Genomic DNA, 21379 nt, shown 5'->3' with positions numbered 1-21379 from the left:
GTTTTGTTTTGTTTTGTTTTTGTAGGAATTGAGATTTAAAGAAGTTAAATAACCTGTTCACTCTTTTCTCCAGACCTCAGACAGTGCCTTTAATATCAGAATGGGGTTAGGGTATTTTATTTGGCATGCTTCTTTGTGTCTAACACCTGGAACTTTGTATGTGTCTAAATCAATGAATAAATGAAGGTCTTGGGAGACCTTTTCTTTTACTATGGGGAAACAGGAATAACTTACTGATGAGGCAGTGGCCATTTCCTAGTTTTAAGGACTTGTTTTATTTAACCCTACTGTTTTCTTCTTGAGGGTGAAGGATACATTTGCATGTTGGGAATGTCTTCTACCCCTACCTTGCCTATATAGGTCTTTAGTGTCTTTAAGTCTGCTTTCTTGAGTTTTCTGCTCCTTCCTTTGGCTATCTTTAGCAAATAAGTATATACAGTTTCTTACTACTGTCAGCAGTTGGATGCTCTCTGTCCTGTTGTCTTGTTAGAACTGGAAAATTGTGAATCCCACTGCCAGCAAAGCTATGTGAAATTAGAAACTCAATAGCACAGTGCAATAAATACTTTTTGCCTCTTATAATTGAATGTTAGGCTGTAGGATTTTCACATAGCCATTGCACACATACACACATGCACACTCACTGGATTCTTTTTTTTACTTTATGGAATGGTGAAACTTATAGTGAGTACTGTGTGCATTGTAGAGCTGACATTGAGTCAACACATAATCAAAGCTTCTACACTAACACCACCATTCTCTATGTTCCTACTCTGAACTTGGAAACATTTTCCTTGGCATTTTCAATGGTTTTATGATTAAATACCCAGGTGAGATGAGTTTAAACCAAAACTGGTATTTTTGGAGAATAGCTTGATTAGATGTAACATTACTCCATGTAACATACAGACTTTACTCTTGGGAGAAAAAGTAGCTTGAAATATCTAGAACTTTCCAAAATCTAATCAAGATATTTGATAGACTAATAGGTACCACTTATACTCTATTAAAAGCAAATGTGGAAAATGCAGGTGGTGAGCCATAGTTTGTTAGTGTAAATAACATTTGTTTGTATTCCCATGGAAAGAACACAGAAACCAGGTAGATTGATCAGCTCATAAACTTGTGTGAGTTCCTTTAGTTATTTTTTCATATCATCTGATAGAAATGTTGGCCGAACATCTTGAAAGGAGTGCCTTCTATTTGATAACTTGAGAAGGTTTCATGTACTTAATTTGTATCTGAAGGAGACCTTGAGCTCTAACCCCTTGCATTCCATAAGCATGCCTGACTTTTAACTCAGGACCTCAGGCATGCTATACAAACTGCCACTAGCTCCTAAAAGATATATGTGGTTTTGATAGGAAACTAAAAAAATGTTGAGGAAAGCTCATGAGTTTTAGATTACAGTACATATTTTGTACAAGTCATCTTTTTTTAAAGCCAAAGCTAATATGAATTTTAGTCAAACACAATCTAATACTTGAAAGTCATGTAGATTTGTCCAGCCACTGGCATGGACATCTATAAATGCAACCCAACAAAAAATTTATAAAATAGTAGAGTTTTTTGTTGTTCTTTTTAAAATCATGATTGTATTGTTTTGGGAGTTGAGGTTTGTAGATGGTGATGCCATTTTGCAGTTTAAAATGATCAGACAGTTTTCAGTATGTAAGGTTTTTTTTTCCTTGTAAGTACTTCAAATGTGAGAGTTCTTGTGTAGTTTTTTAATTAGGTTATCTGAATGGGTAATAATTGTGTTATTAAGGTTTGGGAAGCCACTTACTTTTTTTAAAATCTAAATTTAGTGAGATGTATGTAACTTACTTTTTGAAGCTAGTAAAATAAGATTGAGAGAATTAAATTTAGGATTGAGAGGATTTTTTAGTCTTTTTGAGCATATGTATATGTTGTATGCATGTTTGTGGTAGAGACAGAAGTGCCTTATCACTCTTCCTCTTACTCTTTGAGATAGAGGAAGAGTCTCACTGACCCTGGAACCTGCTGACTAAAGACTGGCCACCAATTTCCAGATCCTTCTGTGTCTCTTCCCTCCACTGTAATGATAGGCACCTGTTGTCTCAGCTTTTTATGGTGCTGGGAATATGAAATCAGTCCTTATGCTGTACCTCAGACTCCCCAGGCCTCTATCATTACACATCACATAGAATAATTGTTCTTGACCTGAGGTTGAGGTTAGTTGGTTTCCTTATATTCTCACATTGACTTTGTTAATACAAAATCATTCTAAAAGGTTTATCAAAGCTGGGAGTCAAGCCCCAGATCTCTAATCTGTACTTTTTTTAATGGTTATCTTTTTTCCTATTTCTGATACACAGAAATAAAAAACAAAACTGTTACTGAAAGCTGGGTAAGGCTGATGTGAACAGATTAAATTCTGGCTAGGAAGTCTTGAACATGAAGTTGGTGTTAAAAGTTGTGTGCCACTGTTGAGTACTAGAAACCAAACCGAAGTCCTCAGTAAGAACAGCAAATACTCTTTAACTGCTGAGACATCTCATCTGCCTAGTCTTAGTGAGTTTTTAAAAAGATACTGTGTAGACTAGTCAAGGTTTAGTATTAGTGTTGGCAGTATTGAGGTGGAAATTCATTGCCATCTATGTAGATAAGAGAAACAAGATAGGAGACCAGTTCATCGAGAGATTGTTGATTTATTCATTTTAATAATTTGGTTAATGATTAGAAATTGTTTGCCGGTAATACATGGTGGTAAACAAAGGCAGGCAGACTTTGACCTGTTAGAGTTTATATGTCAGCCTTCTACAAAAGAACTGTGCATGTGCATTAGGAAGAAAAGGTACTGATGTTTTCATTCCATCCACCACAGCAGGTGTTGACTCTGGTAAGGAAAAACGTCTTCAAAGAAAGGCTTCTTTAGCTTCTAGCAGATGAGTGGAAGCAAATGATCTTGTGATCTCACTTTTTTCTTTCTTTCTTTCTTTCTTTCTTTCTTTCTTTCTTTCTTTCTTTTTTCTTTCTTTTTTTTTTTTTTTTTTGTTGTTGTTTTTTCGAGAGAGGCTTTCTCTGTGTAGCCCTGGCTGTCCTGGAACTCACTCTGTAGACCAGTCTGGCCTCCAACTCAGAAATCCACCTGCCTCTGCCTCCCAAGTGCTGGAATTAAAGGCGAGCGCCACCATTGCCTGGCCTTAAACCCACTTTTAAGGTTGACAGAGATTTAACAATTGCAATGGGATAAGTATTTCTTTTGGGTTTCAAATTCCTTCTAACTCTTCAAGTTCATACTCTAATTAGCATATGTAAAACCCTTCTGTTGAGGGTTCTTTGCATTCTGGGCTTTCAGAGGTCATCTTGAGGGCACTGACCCTAAATGCTCTGGACTTTGCATCTCAAAGTAGTCTGAGAGCTAAGGCTTGATCCCTTTCTGATTATTTATCTTAAATATTGTAGGCTTTGAAATGGAGGCATACCTGGTAGAAACATCATACATTCAAGTAGGGTAATGGAAGCATACAACCTCAGCATTCATAATTGAGTTTGCTTTGTTGTGTTTAGGTGTGTGTGGAGTTTGATGGGGAGTCTTGGAGAAAGAGAAGATGGATAGATGTCTACAGCCTTCAGAGAAAAGCATTTTTAGTAGAGCATAACCTGGTTTTGGCAGAACGAAAATCACCTGAAGTTCCTGAGCAAGTTATTCAGTGGCCTGCAATAGTGAGTAAAACTTGTGTTTCATTGAACTGACAAATAGAGAATATTTAATCCACTTGGGGTGAAACAAAGGCGATATAATGTCCCTTTGAAACAGTAGTGTAATATGTCTAGCAGTGTGGAAGAGCTAGGGGAGCACTCGGGACCTTCTGCCTACCCTGGTTGGAGCTCTATGACTAGGCAGGTCCCATGACTTTTTAGGACCTTTTAAGAAATCAGGATGGAGGTAGAAAGTAGCAAGACAGGTCACACAGATCTTTGCTTTGGCTCGGTGGTCGGCATTTGAAGAAAATTGAGGTTTGCTGCTGACGTTTTAAAAAGTGTGGCAAGTGCATTTGACAGGCAGCACTGACTGGACTCAGTGGGCATTAATGAAGAAAGAGGATATGAGGAAGGCGGGAGTGGGAAGAGGGAGCTCAGAATATGTTGTAGCTTTAAAGACTAAACCCATAGAGGATTTCACGTTGCCTACATTGTAATTATGGAGCAAAAGTGATATATGGATCTGGAGAGGACAGCCCAGACAGATTGCATGGGACACAAGCTGGAGCTTGAAGGAGGAAGAGTCTGGTATAGAGTGCTTGGAGACGCTGGGAAGCAGATGGAAAGCTGCCAGATTGCGCAGGATGCTAGCAAAAGTTCAGATTTTGTTTCCTAGTGAAAAGCTACTATAGGTGTTTGAACAATATAGGGCTGTGGTTGTTCCACCCTTTCTATTTTTACAGCTAAGAATTTTCTGAAAACATACCCTGTCTCTCAGAAAAACATGTATATACTTCTTTCCCACATGAGTTTTTGGGAAATCATGAATCTGTAGACCTGTGTGTTAATAACTTCCAAATGTACATCTGGTTTAAATTACTGGGTTTAAATAAATGTTGTAATCTGGTGGCAGCATAAATGTTAGGAAATCCTTGTAGTAAATAAAAACTTAATGGCTTTGTTACTTCTTTATGTGTGGAAAGTTGTCAGTTCCTGCTTCCAGAATGATGTCAGTGTAGTTAGAATGACATAACAGGTTTTTGTTCTATTATTTATTTGTTTGTTTTTGTTTTCAGATGTACAAATCTCTTCTAGACAAAGCTGGCTTGGGAGCCATAACTTCTGTTCGGTTTCTTGGAGATCAACAAAGTGTATTTGTTTCCAAAGACCTTTTGAAACCTATACAGGTAAACTATTGGAATGGTATTTAACGTACAAATAGAAGTTCTTTTAATGTGAGAAGTCAAATGCTCTTATTCATTGCCCTTGTGCATATGCCTTGTAGGGAAGAAATTTAACAAAGTTGTTGTATAGCATCTGTTAGATAGCCTGTGAGTTTGTGCTCTCTCTTCAGAATTAAAAAGATAACGGTATCACATTGATGATGTGTTGTGTGGTGTGGAAAAAAGTAGGTGATATGAAAGTGATTTTTCAAAGTTACTGTTTATATAGGTATGCTATATGCAGTCTTCATTCATGAGTGCTTTGCCTATTTGCTCAAATGTAGCTATAAACCCCAGTTGCTGTTACCATTCATGGCCCTATGTGGAGTCCTGCACAGAGCAGTAGATTTCAGCTTCCTAATGCCAGTCTCAGCTGAAGTCACACACAGAGATAGTCTTCTGCATTTTTACTTCAGCTTTGATAATATAAAGAAATTTGATTGTGCAGCTTAGAAATGCTGTTTCTTTCCCACTCCATTTTCATCCTTTGCTTCTTTCTTTCCTTCTTTTTGTCCCCCCCCACCCCCACTTTGTGTGTGTGTGTTTATGTAATTTCATTATTTTAAGTGTCCTTAAATGTTACAATGCTGTCTGGTGCAGGAAAGTATTGAAGAAGGAAATATACATTAGTTTACTAAGTTTGGTTTAGCCATGATGCTCAAGGTTAATGGATCAGTATATACCAAGGAAGATATCTGTCTTTGAACCGATAAACATATAAGATAAAATTATTGCCTATTGATCAGTTGATGAAAATGTGACCAGAGGTTCATAAAAGCCCTGTATTTCTCCTTAGAGCAGTTGTTCCATGTTCCCTAATTCAAAGATCTTAGCAATTTGGTAGTCAGTTCTTACCATCAAGGGTAGTCACAGTGCATGTCCAATCAGTTTGCAGAAAGAACTCAGATCTTTTTTACAATAAAGCTCTTGGATCTTTCTCGTAGGTGATTGGTAATAAGAGTAGTTTTTATTTCTGGGCGTTGCTTTTAGAATTTATATCTTCATGTATCCTAGCTTTTCAGTGAAAGACTTCTTAGTTTTGTTTCTTAAGACTGAAAAATAGAGGTTGAAATTTTTATTAGTTCTTGGGAAAAATGCACTGTGGCTGTCAGCATAATTTATTGAAGGAGCTATAATATGTATGTTACTTTTTCCTAAAGAATGGTCAAAGTTCATTTCTTTATGGCATCATTCTGTAAAATTCTATGGTGGAGGATATATGATTTATCTGCTTGCTCTAAAGTAATATAGGTTGCACCTGAAAAATCCTTGGACATATGCAGAAGTTGAAATTGAAACTCTTGGTTTGCCTTCACATTGAATATGATAATCTGTGAATAAGAAAGGGTTTCTAAACCAGCTGGCATATTTGTTGGGCCCTAAAAAACTTCTGGGTATAACCTATTACGTACCCCACCACTAGTTAGCTCTCTGATGCTTTGTTTCTAAGAAGAATGAGACTTGTTTCTCTGCCCTGTTGGGTCGTGCAGAAGATGCTTTGAAGATCCAACTGAACCTCTAAATAATGGATTTCTAGACCTTATGGGTCTCAGACATCTTGTTCAATGAGAACTTAAATACTTGCCTACAAATTAGTATTCTTGTCCCTCTTTATGGACCTTGTTCTTATTTGTACCTGTTTTTAAATTTTTCATTGTGGTATCGTAGACTGTGTCTGAGATCCAGTACTTGACTGACCCAATGTTTCTCTTGATGTTACGTGACTTTCTTGCCTTCAGGATTTGTGAAACCCAGTGTTTGGTGGGTGCTAGTCATTTGACTCATGAAACTTACCACTAACTGAAATCTGCATTTTTGCCTCTTCCTGTTCATGTTTGAGTGGTTTTATAATGCTTTCTGAAACACTTCACTTAAAAAAGAAGTCAAACAAAGAAACAACAACAACAACAACAACAACAACAAACTTCTGGGTGAACTAGAGTTAGTCTGCCTCATTGGAGAGCCCTGGGCAGCTATCTTTGGGAGTAGGAATTGGAGATTGAACTGTAATAGCAATAAATGCATTAAGTAGTATACACCCACATCTGAATGTTCATTAGGGATTGAATGAGCAGATATGGAGCCTCTAGATTTTATCTGATGTTAACTTGGCCAAAGAAATGTAGGTTTTTTTTCTAGCATGGCCCCTTACTCTGTGACTAGTTGTTTACAGTGGGAGAAATGAGTGACCCATTCTTGGCTACCAAGTCATAGTAAATAGCCTGAAGGTCTGCTACTCGGGGACTCTGTGTTTAGCAGGTTTCTTTTTTTCCTTTGTCCTGTTAGAAGTTGGGTTTGGCAGGTTACTCCTATTGACAGTTTCTGTATAAATTTATCATAACTGGGTTTGCACGCAAAACCAGGGAACTGTGGAATAAGGCCAAGAATGGAGCGACTGCCAAGAACAGAGTGTCTCAGAAGAGGCTTACTCTGGAGTCTTAGGCTATTCATTCAGGTTGTCTGTTTGTCCCTCCACTTTTTATAACAGGAAACGTGCATTTAGAATACTAGTTAGATTTCATGAGTTTGTGTGAAATTTAAAACAATTTCAGTGAACTAACAGTATGTACGTGCCTTGTGTATTTTCTGGGTTTTCCCATCCAAAGGGTTTGGGATATAGAGTATTTTTAAATTTGGATTGATTAGTTTGATTTGTATATTATTCTCATAACCAAAATTACGTCATGTCGACTCCTAGTATATTTTTTGAAAACAAATTTTTATTAGTGTGTGAGTGTGTGCCAGTTGTGGTGTGAGTGCCCTTGGAGGCTAGAAGAAGGCATTGGAACGCCTGCAGCTGGAGCTGACAGGCGCCTGACACCGCCTCTGGCAACCAGACTTAGGTACTCTAGCAGAGCAGCAAGTGCTTTTAACCCCTAGCCATCTTTCCAGCCTGCTTCTCATAGTTCATTTATGTTCCTAACTTGGGTGATTTAACTTCATTCTGTTAAATACTTGTAATTGTTTGACCTATTCAGTTCACTGGAGTTGCAGTAGTTTGTTAGGTACAGTCAAATAGTTAGAAAATACTGTTTAATCTGATTGAACCAATTTGAAACATTCAACTCTTAACCTTCATAAACAACTCTTTTGTTCTTTGATTTTACAGGATGTTAACAGTCTTCGGCTTTCCCTTACTGATAATCAGACAGTCAGTAAGGAATTTCAAGCTTTGATTGTAAAACATTTGGATGAAAGCCATCTTTTACAAGGTATGTAAATAATCTGCTGTTGACAGTTCATGAGTTAGCCAGTGACAGGCCTATAAGAAGCGAGGATTTAGACTTTTCACTTACTTTCTATTGAAAGAAACATTTTTTTTTTTTGAAGGAAACATTTTCTTTTTGATGTTGGTAATTGGAAATTTCTTTTTCAATCTAAAATCTTTTTAAATTCTGTTTGCTGCTTCTTTCTATATGGTACTATGTGACCAACAGATCCTTTTTTTTTAGGCTAAAGCTCCTGTGATTTTGAGAGTTCAGAGGTAGCATTAACAAAACCCAGCTATATTTTGGCATAGACTTGCTGTATTTGGAATTTTTGTCATATGAAGTTGATATATTTGGGAGCTAGACAATGGTGTCTCATGCCTTTAATCTCAGCACTTGGGAGGCAGAGGCAGGAGGATCTCTGAGTTTGCGGTCAGCCTGGCTACACAGAGAACCCTGTCTCAAAAAATTATTAAAAAATAAAATAAAAAGAAGCTATTATGTGGTAATCTCTTTTTTCTTTTTACTGTTACTAGTTTCTCAGTCATCTTCATAGCTGTAAGCTTTTGCTTTAGTTTCTTTTTTTTAACCTTAGCTTTTCACCCCTTAGCAGTTTTCTGGTAGATTCCTGCGTTAGATTATTTTAAAACTTCAAAGGATAGTGAGTTCACTTTTGATGAATTGTTTAGTACTTCTTGGTTCCATAGAATATGGTAATGTAAATATATTACCACACCTAGGAGAGAGAATGGAATTCTTTTCTCTTTTTTTTTTTTAAGGTGACAAGAACCTTGTTGGTTCAGAAGTAAAAATTTATAGCTTGGACCCATCTACTCAGTGGTTTTCAGCAACTGTTGTACATGGAAACCCATCATCCAAAACTCTTCAAGTCAACTGTGAGGAGGTAAAAGCAGTGATAACTGATGTCATCCTACAGGGTAGGGTACTGTGCAAAACAGCTGTGTTCTTCATGCTAAACCCTCCTTTTATAAAATGTTAAAGTTAGAAACAAAAGACATTACAGTTGTTGTAAAATGAAGTTATTTGTGTGGTATCCTATTGACATGTTGCGTTAATTTCCAACTATTGTTCTCAACATTTACATTTCTTCCAGTATCTTTGTCTTCTTTTTTTAAGATTCCAGCACTGAAAATTGTCGACCCAGCACTGATTCATGTTGAAGTTGTACATGACAACTTTGTGACATGTGGTAAGACACACTGATTAAACCTTTCTTCTCTTTTTCGTTCTCACATTAAGTGAAAGAAGGAAGCCTGTGTATTCACTATTCTATATTATAGGTAATTCTACAAGAACTGGAGCTGTAAAACGCAAGTCTTCTGAGAATAACGGAAGTTCGGTTTCTAAACAAGCAAAATCTTGTTCTGAGGTAACTGATTTATTTTTGTCACCGTGTGAAGCATTGTTTAACTTTAATATTGCATGTTAGTCTTTAATAGTGATGGAGCAGTTTGTTCTGTTCTTCTGTGTTGTCTTGTCTGCTGCTGTTACAAGTTCCAGATCTTGGCCATAATTTCTATACTCAAGCAGATGGAGATAATATAAGTTTTGGGTTCACTATTTTGGGTGTCTAAAAGTTTCATTTTTTTAGTTATTTGGTTAAAATTTGCAGTATATGACAATTTTACTATTAGAATTGGTTCTGAAAGTCATTGAGTTGTGCAGTTAAATTGAAAATTTGTCTGGTGTGAGAGGAAGGGAAGAGCCTTAGGATTGTGAGAAGGTTGTTGAAATGGGACCCTTAGTTTGTGATGACTTGCATTGCTCATTTGTGACTAAGCATACAGATGTATTACCTTTTCTGAATAAATGGCTGATTAATTTTTGGCTCAAAAAACTGGCTTTTATGGATGCCATGTAAGTTCAGATGTTTTATTTACTTCTCTTCTGAAATATTCTTTGGGGCTGTTTCTCATTTTGTCATTAGGACCTGTTACAGGACAAATAAATTTTACAGTTTAGGGATTCAAATGCATGTGTGTTAAGTGAATAATTTCCCACATTATTGTATTCTAGGTTAGAATTCTAAATTGACTAGAATGATACCAAGCAGACTGCTTATAGGACTTAAGAGAGGCCCTTAAATATTAGGCTATTAAGGCATGGAGAATAAAGTCAAGGAAAGATCTAGGTAGGGTTCTGGATCAAAGGCAGAGTAGACTACAGCACCGGGATGTGCTAATTTGGGAGTCTATGGCCTTTCCTGCACCTTTTGTCTGTTCAGACAAGAATTTTGATACTTCATCTAAAGGTTCCTAAATCAAGGTGATGAAAACCTTTCTCTTCCTTGCAAATGTCTAGGCTTGAACCTCTTTAGTGGAGACTCAGATAGTTCTGGGAAGAATGAAGAGGTCATAGTAGAAACTAATTAGAAATTAATATTATGTGTCTTCATTTAATTTCAAATATCCCATGTATGAAACCAGAAAGCTGGTGTGTTTACTATGTGCTGGGTACCTGGAGGACCAGAGGCCTGGGGAGAGAAAGGAAGCACCTTGAGAGGTGGAAGGGGGGGTTCCTTAGGTTAGTCTTGAGTGTGTGATGTGACTTGGGAGTCAGTAATAGTAGAACATGGGCACTGGTTAGGTTGATGGAATTAGCTACTGTAAGAGGTTGTGAAGTGAGGCAGTAACCTAAAAGCATAGCATTAATTTGGCTTGGTGGAAGACTAGATGTTTGGGCTGAATAAGTAGGGGAAGATCCAATACAGTAACTGAACTGAAAAATGTGGATGTTTGCGCCTTGGAGCACACCAATTCTAGTTTATAAAGCTCAAATTATATGGTCAGGTGACCATGTATAGTATAGTACTGTGTACTTCTCGGTATAGGAGGGTCTGAGCTGGTTAGAGATCCTTATTCTAGAAGAAATGGATAATAAATCTTTTAGGAAAGAAATATTAAAGGACTATAAACAGAAAATGATTGTAGTGCTTCTTATGGTTATACTCACAGAGGATCTTGCCTGGTAATTCTGTGTTGTTAGAGGCTGTGTAAAAGTAGGTAGAATTATAGCCGTGAGAATTTGACGTTGGTGGAATTGTTGACAGTCTGTTATAGAAGTGAGTAAAGGCCAGTTGGCTGCATGCTACTTGTTCTCGAGAATGGATCAGCTTACATAGAAGTGTGATAAGAATGAGTGTCAGGTGGGGAAGGGGTCAGGGAATGGGAATGGTATACCTTGTTTGGACATTAGAAAAATTGTCCTGATATGTTGACAGAATTGGGGTCAGTAGAGACTTCTTGGGTGTGTGTGTCAGTTCTTTAGGGTGTGGCTAGGGCAGTTAAGCCTGGTAAGCAAACAGGTTTAAGGAGGCTCTTGTAAAGCGTGCTGCTGCATAGTGATCCTCTGCCTGACTCCCTCTGGTAGGGAAGGAAGCAAGACTTAAGCCCAGCTGTACTGTCTATTCACGCTCAGTAAGTTTGTGTGATCTCCCACTCACTGTTGGACACAGTAGAAACTTTAAAACTTAAGCCTGAGCTCTAGCCTAGAGATAGATTGTTGATCTCTACATGGAAAAAAGAACCACAGTCCATATTTTAAAAGTATCAGCGTTTATCAGGCACTTTTGTTGTCCCAGTTACTTAGAAGTCTGAAGCAGGAGGATCATTTGAGTTTGTGTTATAGTGTGATTGATCATTGGATGTCCACATTAAGTTTGCCATCAATATAGGTGAGCTTCTTGGAGTGGGAGACTAACAGAAAAATACCAACTTTAGTTCTTACACTAAAGTCATACTACTATAAATGAAGTTGGAAGTGTTGATTTTTATTTGAGTGTAGGTGGCTTGAGGAGCCTGGTGCTGTTACTTTAAAAATTTATGGTTAGTCAAGAAAAATAATAGAGAAGAAAAGAAATGGTAGCCATTCCTCTGAGCACCTTCCTCTCGTCCTTCCTTCCATGTATTACAGAGGCCTGGTTTTAGAATGTCTCTTTTGAAACTAAAAGATTATTCCTTGATTCCTTGTGAATATTTTTTTGTATCAGTATTCTTTTATATTTTTATATTCTGGGTGATTTTATAATTGAGAAAGTTTTAGAAACGCTGGTCTGACCTAGATTTTATGAGAACTGAAGAGGTAAAGAAACGAATAAAAACAAGCAGTTTTTGTAGATGTAAGTGACGGGTGAGTACAGTAACACACTTGGCACCCTTCTCCCAGTGCTGGCACTTCCCAAGTGCAGTGGCAGTGGTACAGGCTTACTTACAGCATGGTCTTTGGAAGACAGGAGCTTAGGATTAGGTAGGTGAGACGTTTGGCTGTAGTGTGGTTAAGATAAACATGATTGCCAGTGTGACGTCTGGCTCCTTGAAGGTCTTCTCTGCCTAGCAGACTATTCCTCAGAGTATGACACTGCTTGGTTAACTGGGAGAGTCTGCTGAAGAGTGAGCCAGCAGTGACTTTTTTAGAATACTGTCGTACACTCAATTATATTATCTCCGTCTGCTGGCAGGGAGGAACTATTGCCATGACTGGTATAGAAGACCTTCAGGGAAAACTCTTCAGGTAAGAAGAAACTTTGACCTTTGTCAAGTCAGAGGCCAGTGCAGAAGTGTATGCGTGAAGATGGGTTGTGGATCAAGAGTTGTGTCTCTGTAAAGTAGAGTCTTAGGCAGGGTATGCAGAGTTATTCATCCTTCATTTCCTAAAGAAAAAGCACTTACAGTTAAGGCCGGTTCTATTGCACAGTCACGTAATTGAGAACATCTGTACAAGACTTTATTGCTTTAACAGAGCTTATCTCTAAAACTGATTTTCCTGTGTGCCAAGTACTGTAGTGAATGTTACCATCACTATATCAACAGGAACAGTGGCTAAGAAGTTCCAAAAACTTGATTTCAAACCAAGGTTTGATATCAGGATCCAGTGATTTTTACCCTCTGTGCTGCTGCTGCTGCTGCTGCTGCTGCTGCTGCTGCTGCTGCTGCTGCTCTCCAAATCCTTTCCCTTTTGTGGTGAATCACCATTGTAAAAGGAGCAGATTCCTCCTCTTTCCCCTCTTCACTCTATCTCCCCTTCCAAGGAGTATTTACTGCATACTATATAGGAGATACTGATGTACTGTGGTGAGCATTAATACTGCCTAACCTCTCAAGTAACTTCTAACACTTATCTATAACTACTTAAGAAGATGAGGCACTGCTTGCTGTGTTTGTCTTTCATCTGGTCATTCATACATCACTCCACCAGGGTTCCTGACCAAGCCTTATGTCTGATTTGATGAGTTCAGACAGGAAATAAAGGAGTGGGCCTGTGTCCAAGTGTACTTTGTGAGGACACTGAGAACAGCTAAGTAAAAGACTTTCACAGTGTGACAGGTGCTGTAGAAAGAATTTAGATAAAACTAAGGAGTGGCTATAAGATACTATTTTACAGTGAGTAACCTGACATTTTGAGGACATTAGTCAATTTAAGAGTAAGAAGATGGAACCAGGCAGCCAGTAAAAACAGTTGGCAGAAGGAATAGCAGGTACAAAGCCCAGACTAGAAAGGCGTTTATCATGAGTATTTGAAGAGAAGCCAGTTCAATTGAAATATTGTGGGCAGAGAGAAGGGTTCCTTGAGATGGAGTGATAGTTGCCTGAAGACTGGACCGTATCAGATTCTAAAGCTTGGTCTGTGAAGGGTAGGAGCATCAGAATTGGGATTAGCAAGAATGAAGAGAAGTCAGACTAGTCTGCGGGAAACACAGTCGTGGTGTCACAGAAATGGAAAGATTCAGTGGATACATTGAAAATGGAGACATGATTAATCGACTTTTTGATTGGATGTCGGGTTGAGGAAGATGGGGAGTTTCTTGACTTAAGCAGATTGATAGATACTGTACAGAATAAAAATATATGTATCTAGTTTGTAATCTGAATTTTGAAGTACATTGGTTTTGGAGTATAACCTAAGAATAAACATTAGTACCTTAACTCTAGAAGTATTCAAAGGAAGGGAGATGGCAGATGGAAGAGATAGTTGATAAAAGGAAACTGTGAATAATTGTTTGTAATGGTTTGGTAATTCAGCTTTTGGAGACTACCTATTTAATAAGTGATTACCAGAGAATTGTATGAAAGTATAGTCAAAAGCACCTTTAAAAAAATAAACTAACGTCTTTATTTAAAAGATTAGGAGACAAGCCCAGAGGTATAAAGTTGACTGACCCAAGAGTGTAGTCAGTCAATGCCCCTGCCCAACAAGCAGTACAAAACCAACAGGCAATCAACGTGTAACCAAAGTTGAGTTGACAAAAATAGTGTCAGAAAGAATCAGATACTTTAGGACCTAAAAAGTATTTAAAACAATGCCAGAATTTTTGATAATTAAAAAGTTCTTATTTTCGAGTGTCTTTTATTCTGTGCTAGATAGTCTTTGAGGCTACCCAAATAAAAGAGAAAATGATTTATGAGTAGACAGCATTTAGTATGTTGACAGTTGTCACGTTTTAAAAACTTGAGGAAATTTCTGTCATAGTTTAGATGTTACTAGGTTTGGATTTGGTGAATACAGAGGTAGTGGTAGGATGACATAACTGAGGCACAGGACTGGTGGGAAGATGAGTTTTACTAGTTAGATGGTAAAATTAGGTAGACTGACTGCACAGTCAGCCATACAAAAGTGGTCTAGAGTTTTTTGGTTTTTGTTATTTTCTTATAGTAGAAAATTTTGTTTCTATAGCTAATATAAATATGTGGATCCAATATTTTTACTTTTACAAAGGTAAAATTATATGGAAAGGGAAGGGGGAAAATATCCTAGCTTTTTCCCATAGGCCAGTCATGACTTAATATTTTTTCCAGCTTGGGGTGACCTTTGTGATGAGCCACATAAGAACAAGAATCGTGTCCTCAATCTTTATTGCATTGCCAAGGCTTATCGTGGTACCCAGTAGGTTCCACTGCCTACAAGAGTCCTAAGTGGTCTGGTCTCCTGCCAATCTACGCAGTAAGTGCGTGGTGGGCACTCAAGTCATGTCCAGATGATTGCATGTGAAACAGCTATCATTGAAGCTGTCACCTAAAAGTTCACCTCTATGCATTACATTAATAAAGCAATTGCCACATTTCTTTCTTATACAGTAATAGAGTTCTGAAAAAGATCAGCTTGTAACCTTACAGGATTACTTAAGTTTTTTGAAAACCAGGGTGCTCTATTTATAGATATCACATAAGTCTCCTTGGTATTCAATTTATTACTTGTTTATTCTGCTGGTCTTTATTTGGCAATGGTATTGTGCTTACTTAGTATTAAACAAAGGAAATTACCTTTATTTCATTAACATATGATAATTCCCCACTAGGGGCTTTGTATTTAATGTCTGTTGGTTTGGTATCTTTTAGGCCTCTCCCAGTATGTGTCCTGTACAGTCTGTTCCCACAACAGTGTTTAAGGAGATCCTGCTTGGCTGTACTGCAGCAACTCCATCTAGCAAGGACCCAAGACAGCAAAATACTCCCCAGGCAGCCAATTCTCCACCTAACATTGGAGCAAAACTTCCTCAAGGGTGAGTAGTGCTTTGTTCAAAGTATTCAGTCATAGAAGTAAATCATTGTTTCTGTCTCTGATATTCCTGGGGTGTTTTCATGGGAGCTCCTTGGGACGGATTGACCAGGGGCCTTCAAGTATTAGAGGCACCCAAACATGGAGGAAAAGGGAATGAATTGGTTGTACGTAGAAGACTTTGATCAGTGAGGGTGTGAAGGAGAGGGCGGTGTGGTTACAGTGAGAGTTAGCCTAACATGCATTGAATCACAGTGATAGTCAAAATGTGGTTATGGAGGAGAGCTGAGCATAGATATATGGAGCCAAGCTTGCCTGTCAGGTCACAGGTGAAGAATACAGTGTGCAGCTTGGAATTTTAAAGTAGACTGAGGGAAGGCTCTCTTGTGAGGGAGGGAGTGGTAGCCTGTACTTGGCAGTTGATACAGACTTGAAGATATGGGTCAGTGACTTTAATGTAGAAAAGTCAGTTTGGAAGACAGCTGTAAAATAGTGTGGGACAGAGAACATTAATTAACTAGGAAAAAAGTGGGTGGCAGCCTGGTATAGATCTTGGAGACACTGCCCAGTGTTGGTTGCCTTGTGCACAAGTCTACACACACACACACACACACACACACACAAACACACACACACACAAAGACACGCATGCATGTACTCACATGCATATGTATGCTTGAAGGGTTAAACAGTAGGAAATTTAGTGATATCCAAACAGAGTTTTAATTTAAAAGTATAAATGAGAAATATTTTTCTAGGATGAAATTCTGGATTAGAAACAACAGCAGTGGCAAAAGAAATATTATAGAAATATTATAGAAATTGTGTTTGGCTAGGCAGAGAACTCTAGTATGAATTCCCTAATAAGTAGTGGGAGGGGACTAGAGAGATGGCACAGGGTCTAAGAGCACTAAGAAGATCTGGGCTCAATTCCCAGCACCCACATGGTGGTTCAGAATCATCTATAACTCCAGTTCCAGGGGAATCCAAGGGTACCAGGCACACAGGTGGTGAGGTGTACATGCATGCATTCAGACAAAACATAAAAAAGAATAAATCTAATAAAAATAATACACTGTATAAATATTGAATTTTCAAAGAATAAATAAAAATATTTTTAAAGCAGTAGAGGAAATAATAACTTCCCACGTATAAGCAAGTAATTAGTTTGTCTTATTTGTTTTGGGTCCTGGCCACTCATGGTGGCTTGTTATTAATAGCAGAACAAGTGTTTTATGCTGCCTGTGGTTTGTAATGTTAAATTTATGTTTCATATTTGAGGAGATTTCTATTTCTCATATACATAATATTTCTGATATATACTTAAAGCTTTATGTTGATATATGTGCCTGCCATGAGATTGAGTTTTCAAGTATTGGTAAGCAAGAATACTAGTTTTCTCTTTCAAATTTAAATAATTTTTGGTTTTGTTATATAAGAAACTTTTTTTCTGAAGTAGAAAAAGAAGACATTAAATAATTGGCCTTGTGTAGACTTTTAATTTGATACATTAAAAATAACTGAATTTTCTAGCTGCTGTATATATGTCCTGGTTCCATATGATAATGTTTGAGCAAAAGGCACTGTTCATTATGCAGTAAGAAGCAGGGGTCCTGAGCATGCAGGGAACGTGTAGGATTGCATTTTTCTGAGTGTGTAAGATACTTTTCTCAACCCCAGCTCACAGAAACCTTTCCAAAATTTTCTATCACAACAATTTTCTTTTTTCTGGCTGATTGCCATACCAACAACCTGTACCGTTTTTAGGGTGATAAGAAATAAGAGAGATCTAGATGCTACTTTTCCTACTGTTTTTCAGATGTCATAAGCAGAACTTACCAGAAGAACTTTCTTCCTGTCTAAACACAAAACCTGAAGTACCGAGAACAAAACCAGATGTCTGCAAAGAAGGATTACTTTCTTCAAAATCTTCTCAGGTTGGAGCTGGAGACTTGAAAATTCTGAGTGAGCCCAAAGGTAGCTGTATCCAGCCTAAAACAAACACTGATCAGGAGAGCAGACTGGAGTCTGCTCCACAGCCAGTCACTGGCCTTCCAAAGGAGTGCTTGCCTGCAAAGACTTCCTCTAAGGCAGAACTGGACATTGCCACCACTCCTGAACTGCAGAAGCATCTAGAACATGCAGCTTCCACATCCGATGACCTTTCAGATAAGCCAGAAGTGAAAGCAGGTGTCACTAGCCTTAATAGTTGTGCAGAAAAGAAGGTCGAACCTTCACATTTAGGTTCCCAGTCACAGAATTTAAAGGAAACTTCAGTAAAAGTAGATAATGAAAGCTGTTGTACAAGAAGCAGTAATAAAACCCAGACTCGTAAGTGTTTCACATCTCAATTGGTAAATGATATGTTTCTTCCCTGTGATAAAAATATGAGAATGACTAGAAATTTCCCCCTGCGGGCTGGTATACATTTTTATTAACATTTTAATGCTGCAGGGACTCCATACTCTGACTTAAAATGGGTTAAATCTTTTTTTTGGTGATTTCTTTGTCTTCATATTGTTGCTGTCTTTGTACCTGTGCTCTCACACAGGTAGTTCAAGTATATGTCGTTATGTTGTGTCATCCCTACCCCCTGTGTTCAACACTGAGCAGTTTGTAAGGTTAGGCCTTGGCGTACTCAGTTTTCAACCTAAGTGCTCTTAGTGCAGAGAAGATGGTACACCATGGTTCCTACTTCCAAGTTGAACTTTCCTAATCCAAAAGTTCATAACTGTTTTAAATTCAGAAACTGTTTGAGCCACCAACAAGATACCCCAAGTGGAAAAGTGGACTCTGACTTCAAGTGGTAGAGTTGTACTAGCCGTGTAGGCACACTAAGAAACATGTGAATTGTGTTTGGTCTTGGGTCCCATCCCAAGCCATCTCAATTAAGTATATGCAGTAGTCAAGCCCCAAGCCAGCAAATTGCCAGCACTAGTCATAAGCATTTTGGGTAAGGATTATTCACCGTATACTGTCAGTAGATGTCCATTCTAATAAGGGCATCGTAATCAGAAGTGCTGCTACTATGATTAGAAGATCAAAAGGACCGCAGCACGTCAGAAGGTCCAGAGCTCTTACAGGAAGGTAACCTTTGACACCTGACTTGTTACTACTTAAAAACGTCAGTGTGGATTTTATAAAGTTATTTAAACCCTTGAAATGAACAACAAACTCCATTCAGAAAAAAGCAAAACAACTACAGTGTCAGCGAGGTGGCTCAGTTGGGTAAAGATGTCTGCTGCCAAGCCTGATGACCCAGAAGCCACATGTTGGTGGGAGACTGATTCCCTTGTTGTCCTTTGAGCTCTAGGTGTGCTGAGATGCATGACAGCACAACCAGACCCACACTAATGTGAGAGGCTTCTGACAGCAGAAGGCAGAATGGTTAGGTTGACTGGTGAATCTTTTTTGTCTAGTGTTGGTTAAAATAGAGAAATCCTTTGCCTAGGGATTCTTCCAACCCAGCTTTGTCATTCTTGAGGTTCAGGTTAGATAGAGCAGTTAGTTTGCATAAAGTTAATTACGTAAAATACATAGTTTCTTAGGAGTTATGTAATTCCCAAGAGAAAGTGAATATTCATAACCACGTATCTGTTCTATTTATGCTTTTTGAGTCATCAGTCCTCACAGCTCGTTTTTGAAGCAAGTCATTTTAGTTTCTGTGAAGAGGCAGTGAAAATCCTAGTTGAGTAAACACGTGGCAGGTACCTGAGTAGGCTGCGGAGTTGAGCTTTATCTCTGCAGTGCAGCTGCCCCTTACTTATCTGGACTAGAATGGGGTCAGCAGCCAACTAGGATCGCTGCGTTGTGCCCACTGCAGTTACCTGTGGAAACAGAAAGACTCTGGAAAAGGATTCTGTTCCCTTGCTTTGCTTAGGGGCTGCAAAGGCAAAAGCCACCTACAATCAAGTACCTGTCTTTGTGTTCAGTTTGGCACCTCAGAAATGTGCTTTGGCACCGGGCAGTGGTGGCGCACGCCTTTAATCCCGGCACTTGGGAGGCAGAGGCAGGTGGATTTCTGAGTTCGAAGCCAGCCTGGTCTACAGAGTGAGTTCCAAGACAGCCAGGGCTGTCTCTAAAAACCAAAACAAAAAAGACAAAAAAAAAAAAAAAAAACCCAGAAATGTGCTTTGGCGCTTTTTCTCTTCTCTCTACCTAAGAGATTGCTGTCCTTATTAAGCTCCATTTGGACAGTTTAATGTAATGACCTGTCCTTTTAAGCCAGGTCAAATAAAATAAGCTTTGGATTTCACCCACCTATATATAATATGTGGATACCTGGCCAACTCTAAAAAGATGGTGTCTTTCAGTATCTGAGTAATTAAAATTGTATCACTGCTTCTATTTTTTTGTGTTACAGGATATTTGATTATTGTATGTAGAAAACCTAATTGTAAAATATAAAAAGCTTAGTTAGTCTGATACAGTTGGGTGTGTCCCAGAGAGAAGCAATTTGGGTGTGCCTCTAAAAGTCTTCATAGAAAAGAATGCTAAAGAATGGAAATTTCCTGCCTATTTTAAGGCAAATTGCTTGGGGGAACTTAGGGAGAGTTCTGGTCTTTATGACTGGAGGCAAAAATTTGCTGGATGGCCTGGAGCTGCCCCTCCTTATAGGTGAAATGGTTTGGCCCCTACTGCCTTGGCTTAGAGCCCCCTCTCTCACCCACCCCCCACCCCACCATAAAGGTGACTCAGTCCAGCCTGCCAAGGGTGTAGGGGAGGAGCTAGAGACTTCTTTTGTAACAGTTGGACCTTTGAGATCTTTCTGGCCTTGGCTCTCCCTCTATGTTTTGGGGGGACTGGAAGAACATCATGGAAGGAGCTCCTGGTAAGAAACAGCCATTGGTCGGGGCACAAGGTGAAGCAGTCTGCTAGGAAAGAGCTAAGGAGGCCTCTCAGGTTTGAAGGAACTTAAGAGAAAGACTGACTCCATAGAATGACACAGATAGGAAGATTTCTAAAGAGCTAGCAGCTTAGTTGTAGTTGTAGCATCAGGCTTGTAATTAGATATTTTGTATATAGTTAAGAAAGTTATCTCGATGAACTATCATGTTTTTAATCTTAAAGACACCTGTGTTTTAATTAGTATAAATATTAGTTAAACTGTTACATACTACAATTTTTCCCTCTTTTGCTCTCTTTCACTCATAATATAAATGTTCATTGGAGTGAGGACTGACAGCATTGTTTAGCACTTTATAGTGTGCTTTTGTTTTGAGTTTATTTTTGTCTAAGAACTCATATACCCCAACTCCTTCTGGACCCCTAGGGAAGGTCTTTTTCTGTGAGACACTTCCGAAGTCTCTTGGGGTATGGATGTTCTCCTGCGTTATTTGGGTGACCACAGTAACTGATTCTCTTTGTTGCTGTGACAGTTCTACCTTTTCCTTTAGAAACTACATTAACATTCCCTTTTATAATTCTTATGCCAATTACCATTGACACAACATAGAACCTGAGTTTACTTAGGGTTTTGTTTTTTTGTTTTTTTGTTTGTTTTTTGAGACAGGGTTTCTCTGTATAGCCCTGGCTGTCCTGGAACTCACTTTGTGAACCAGGCTGGCCTCAAACTCAGAAATCCGCCTGCCTCTGCCTCCCAAGTGCTGGGATTAAAGGCGTGTGCCACCACGCCCGGCTAGGGTTTTGTTTTTAACCAGTGCTCTTAATCCTATAAAAGGAGGTTGCACATGCACCAAGGGTAAGGCAGGTGATCCCTCGGGAAGGCATTTATAAAATAGCTTTTACTTTGTGGACTAGGAGGAA

At 38.5% G+C, this 21379-nt stretch overlaps 1 protein-coding gene across 6 annotated transcripts in view; it reads left to right on the top strand.

The window, feature by feature from the left end:
* Window positions 1-21379, top strand: part of Kdm3a (lysine (K)-specific demethylase 3A) — a 44021-nt gene that overhangs the window by 3542 nt on the left and 19100 nt on the right. For 3 of the 6 annotated variants that reach the window (NM_001362200.1, NM_001038695.3, NM_173001.3), the window contains 8 exons: window positions 3535-3690; window positions 4746-4856; window positions 8002-8104; window positions 8881-9005; window positions 9239-9311; window positions 9403-9491; window positions 15454-15617; window positions 17433-17944. In NM_001362200.1, the coding sequence (NP_001349129.1) occupies window positions 3535-3690; window positions 4746-4856; window positions 8002-8104; window positions 8881-9005; window positions 9239-9311; window positions 9403-9491; window positions 15454-15617; window positions 17433-17944 (1333 nt within the window). Of the gene's footprint in view, window positions 1-3534; window positions 3691-4745; window positions 4857-8001; window positions 8105-8880; window positions 9006-9238; window positions 9312-9402; window positions 9492-12578; window positions 12632-15453; window positions 15618-17432; window positions 17945-20309; window positions 20445-21379 lie in introns of those variants that run through there. The other 3 variants (XM_030255050.1, XM_030255049.1, NM_001362201.1) reach the window with 2 other exon arrangements.

This window comes from Mus musculus, chromosome 6 (genome assembly GCF_000001635.26).
Source record: "Mus musculus strain C57BL/6J chromosome 6, GRCm38.p6 C57BL/6J".
Lineage (NCBI taxonomy): Eukaryota > Metazoa > Chordata > Mammalia > Rodentia > Muridae > Mus > Mus musculus.
This window is presented reverse-complemented; position numbering and strand designations above follow the sequence as displayed.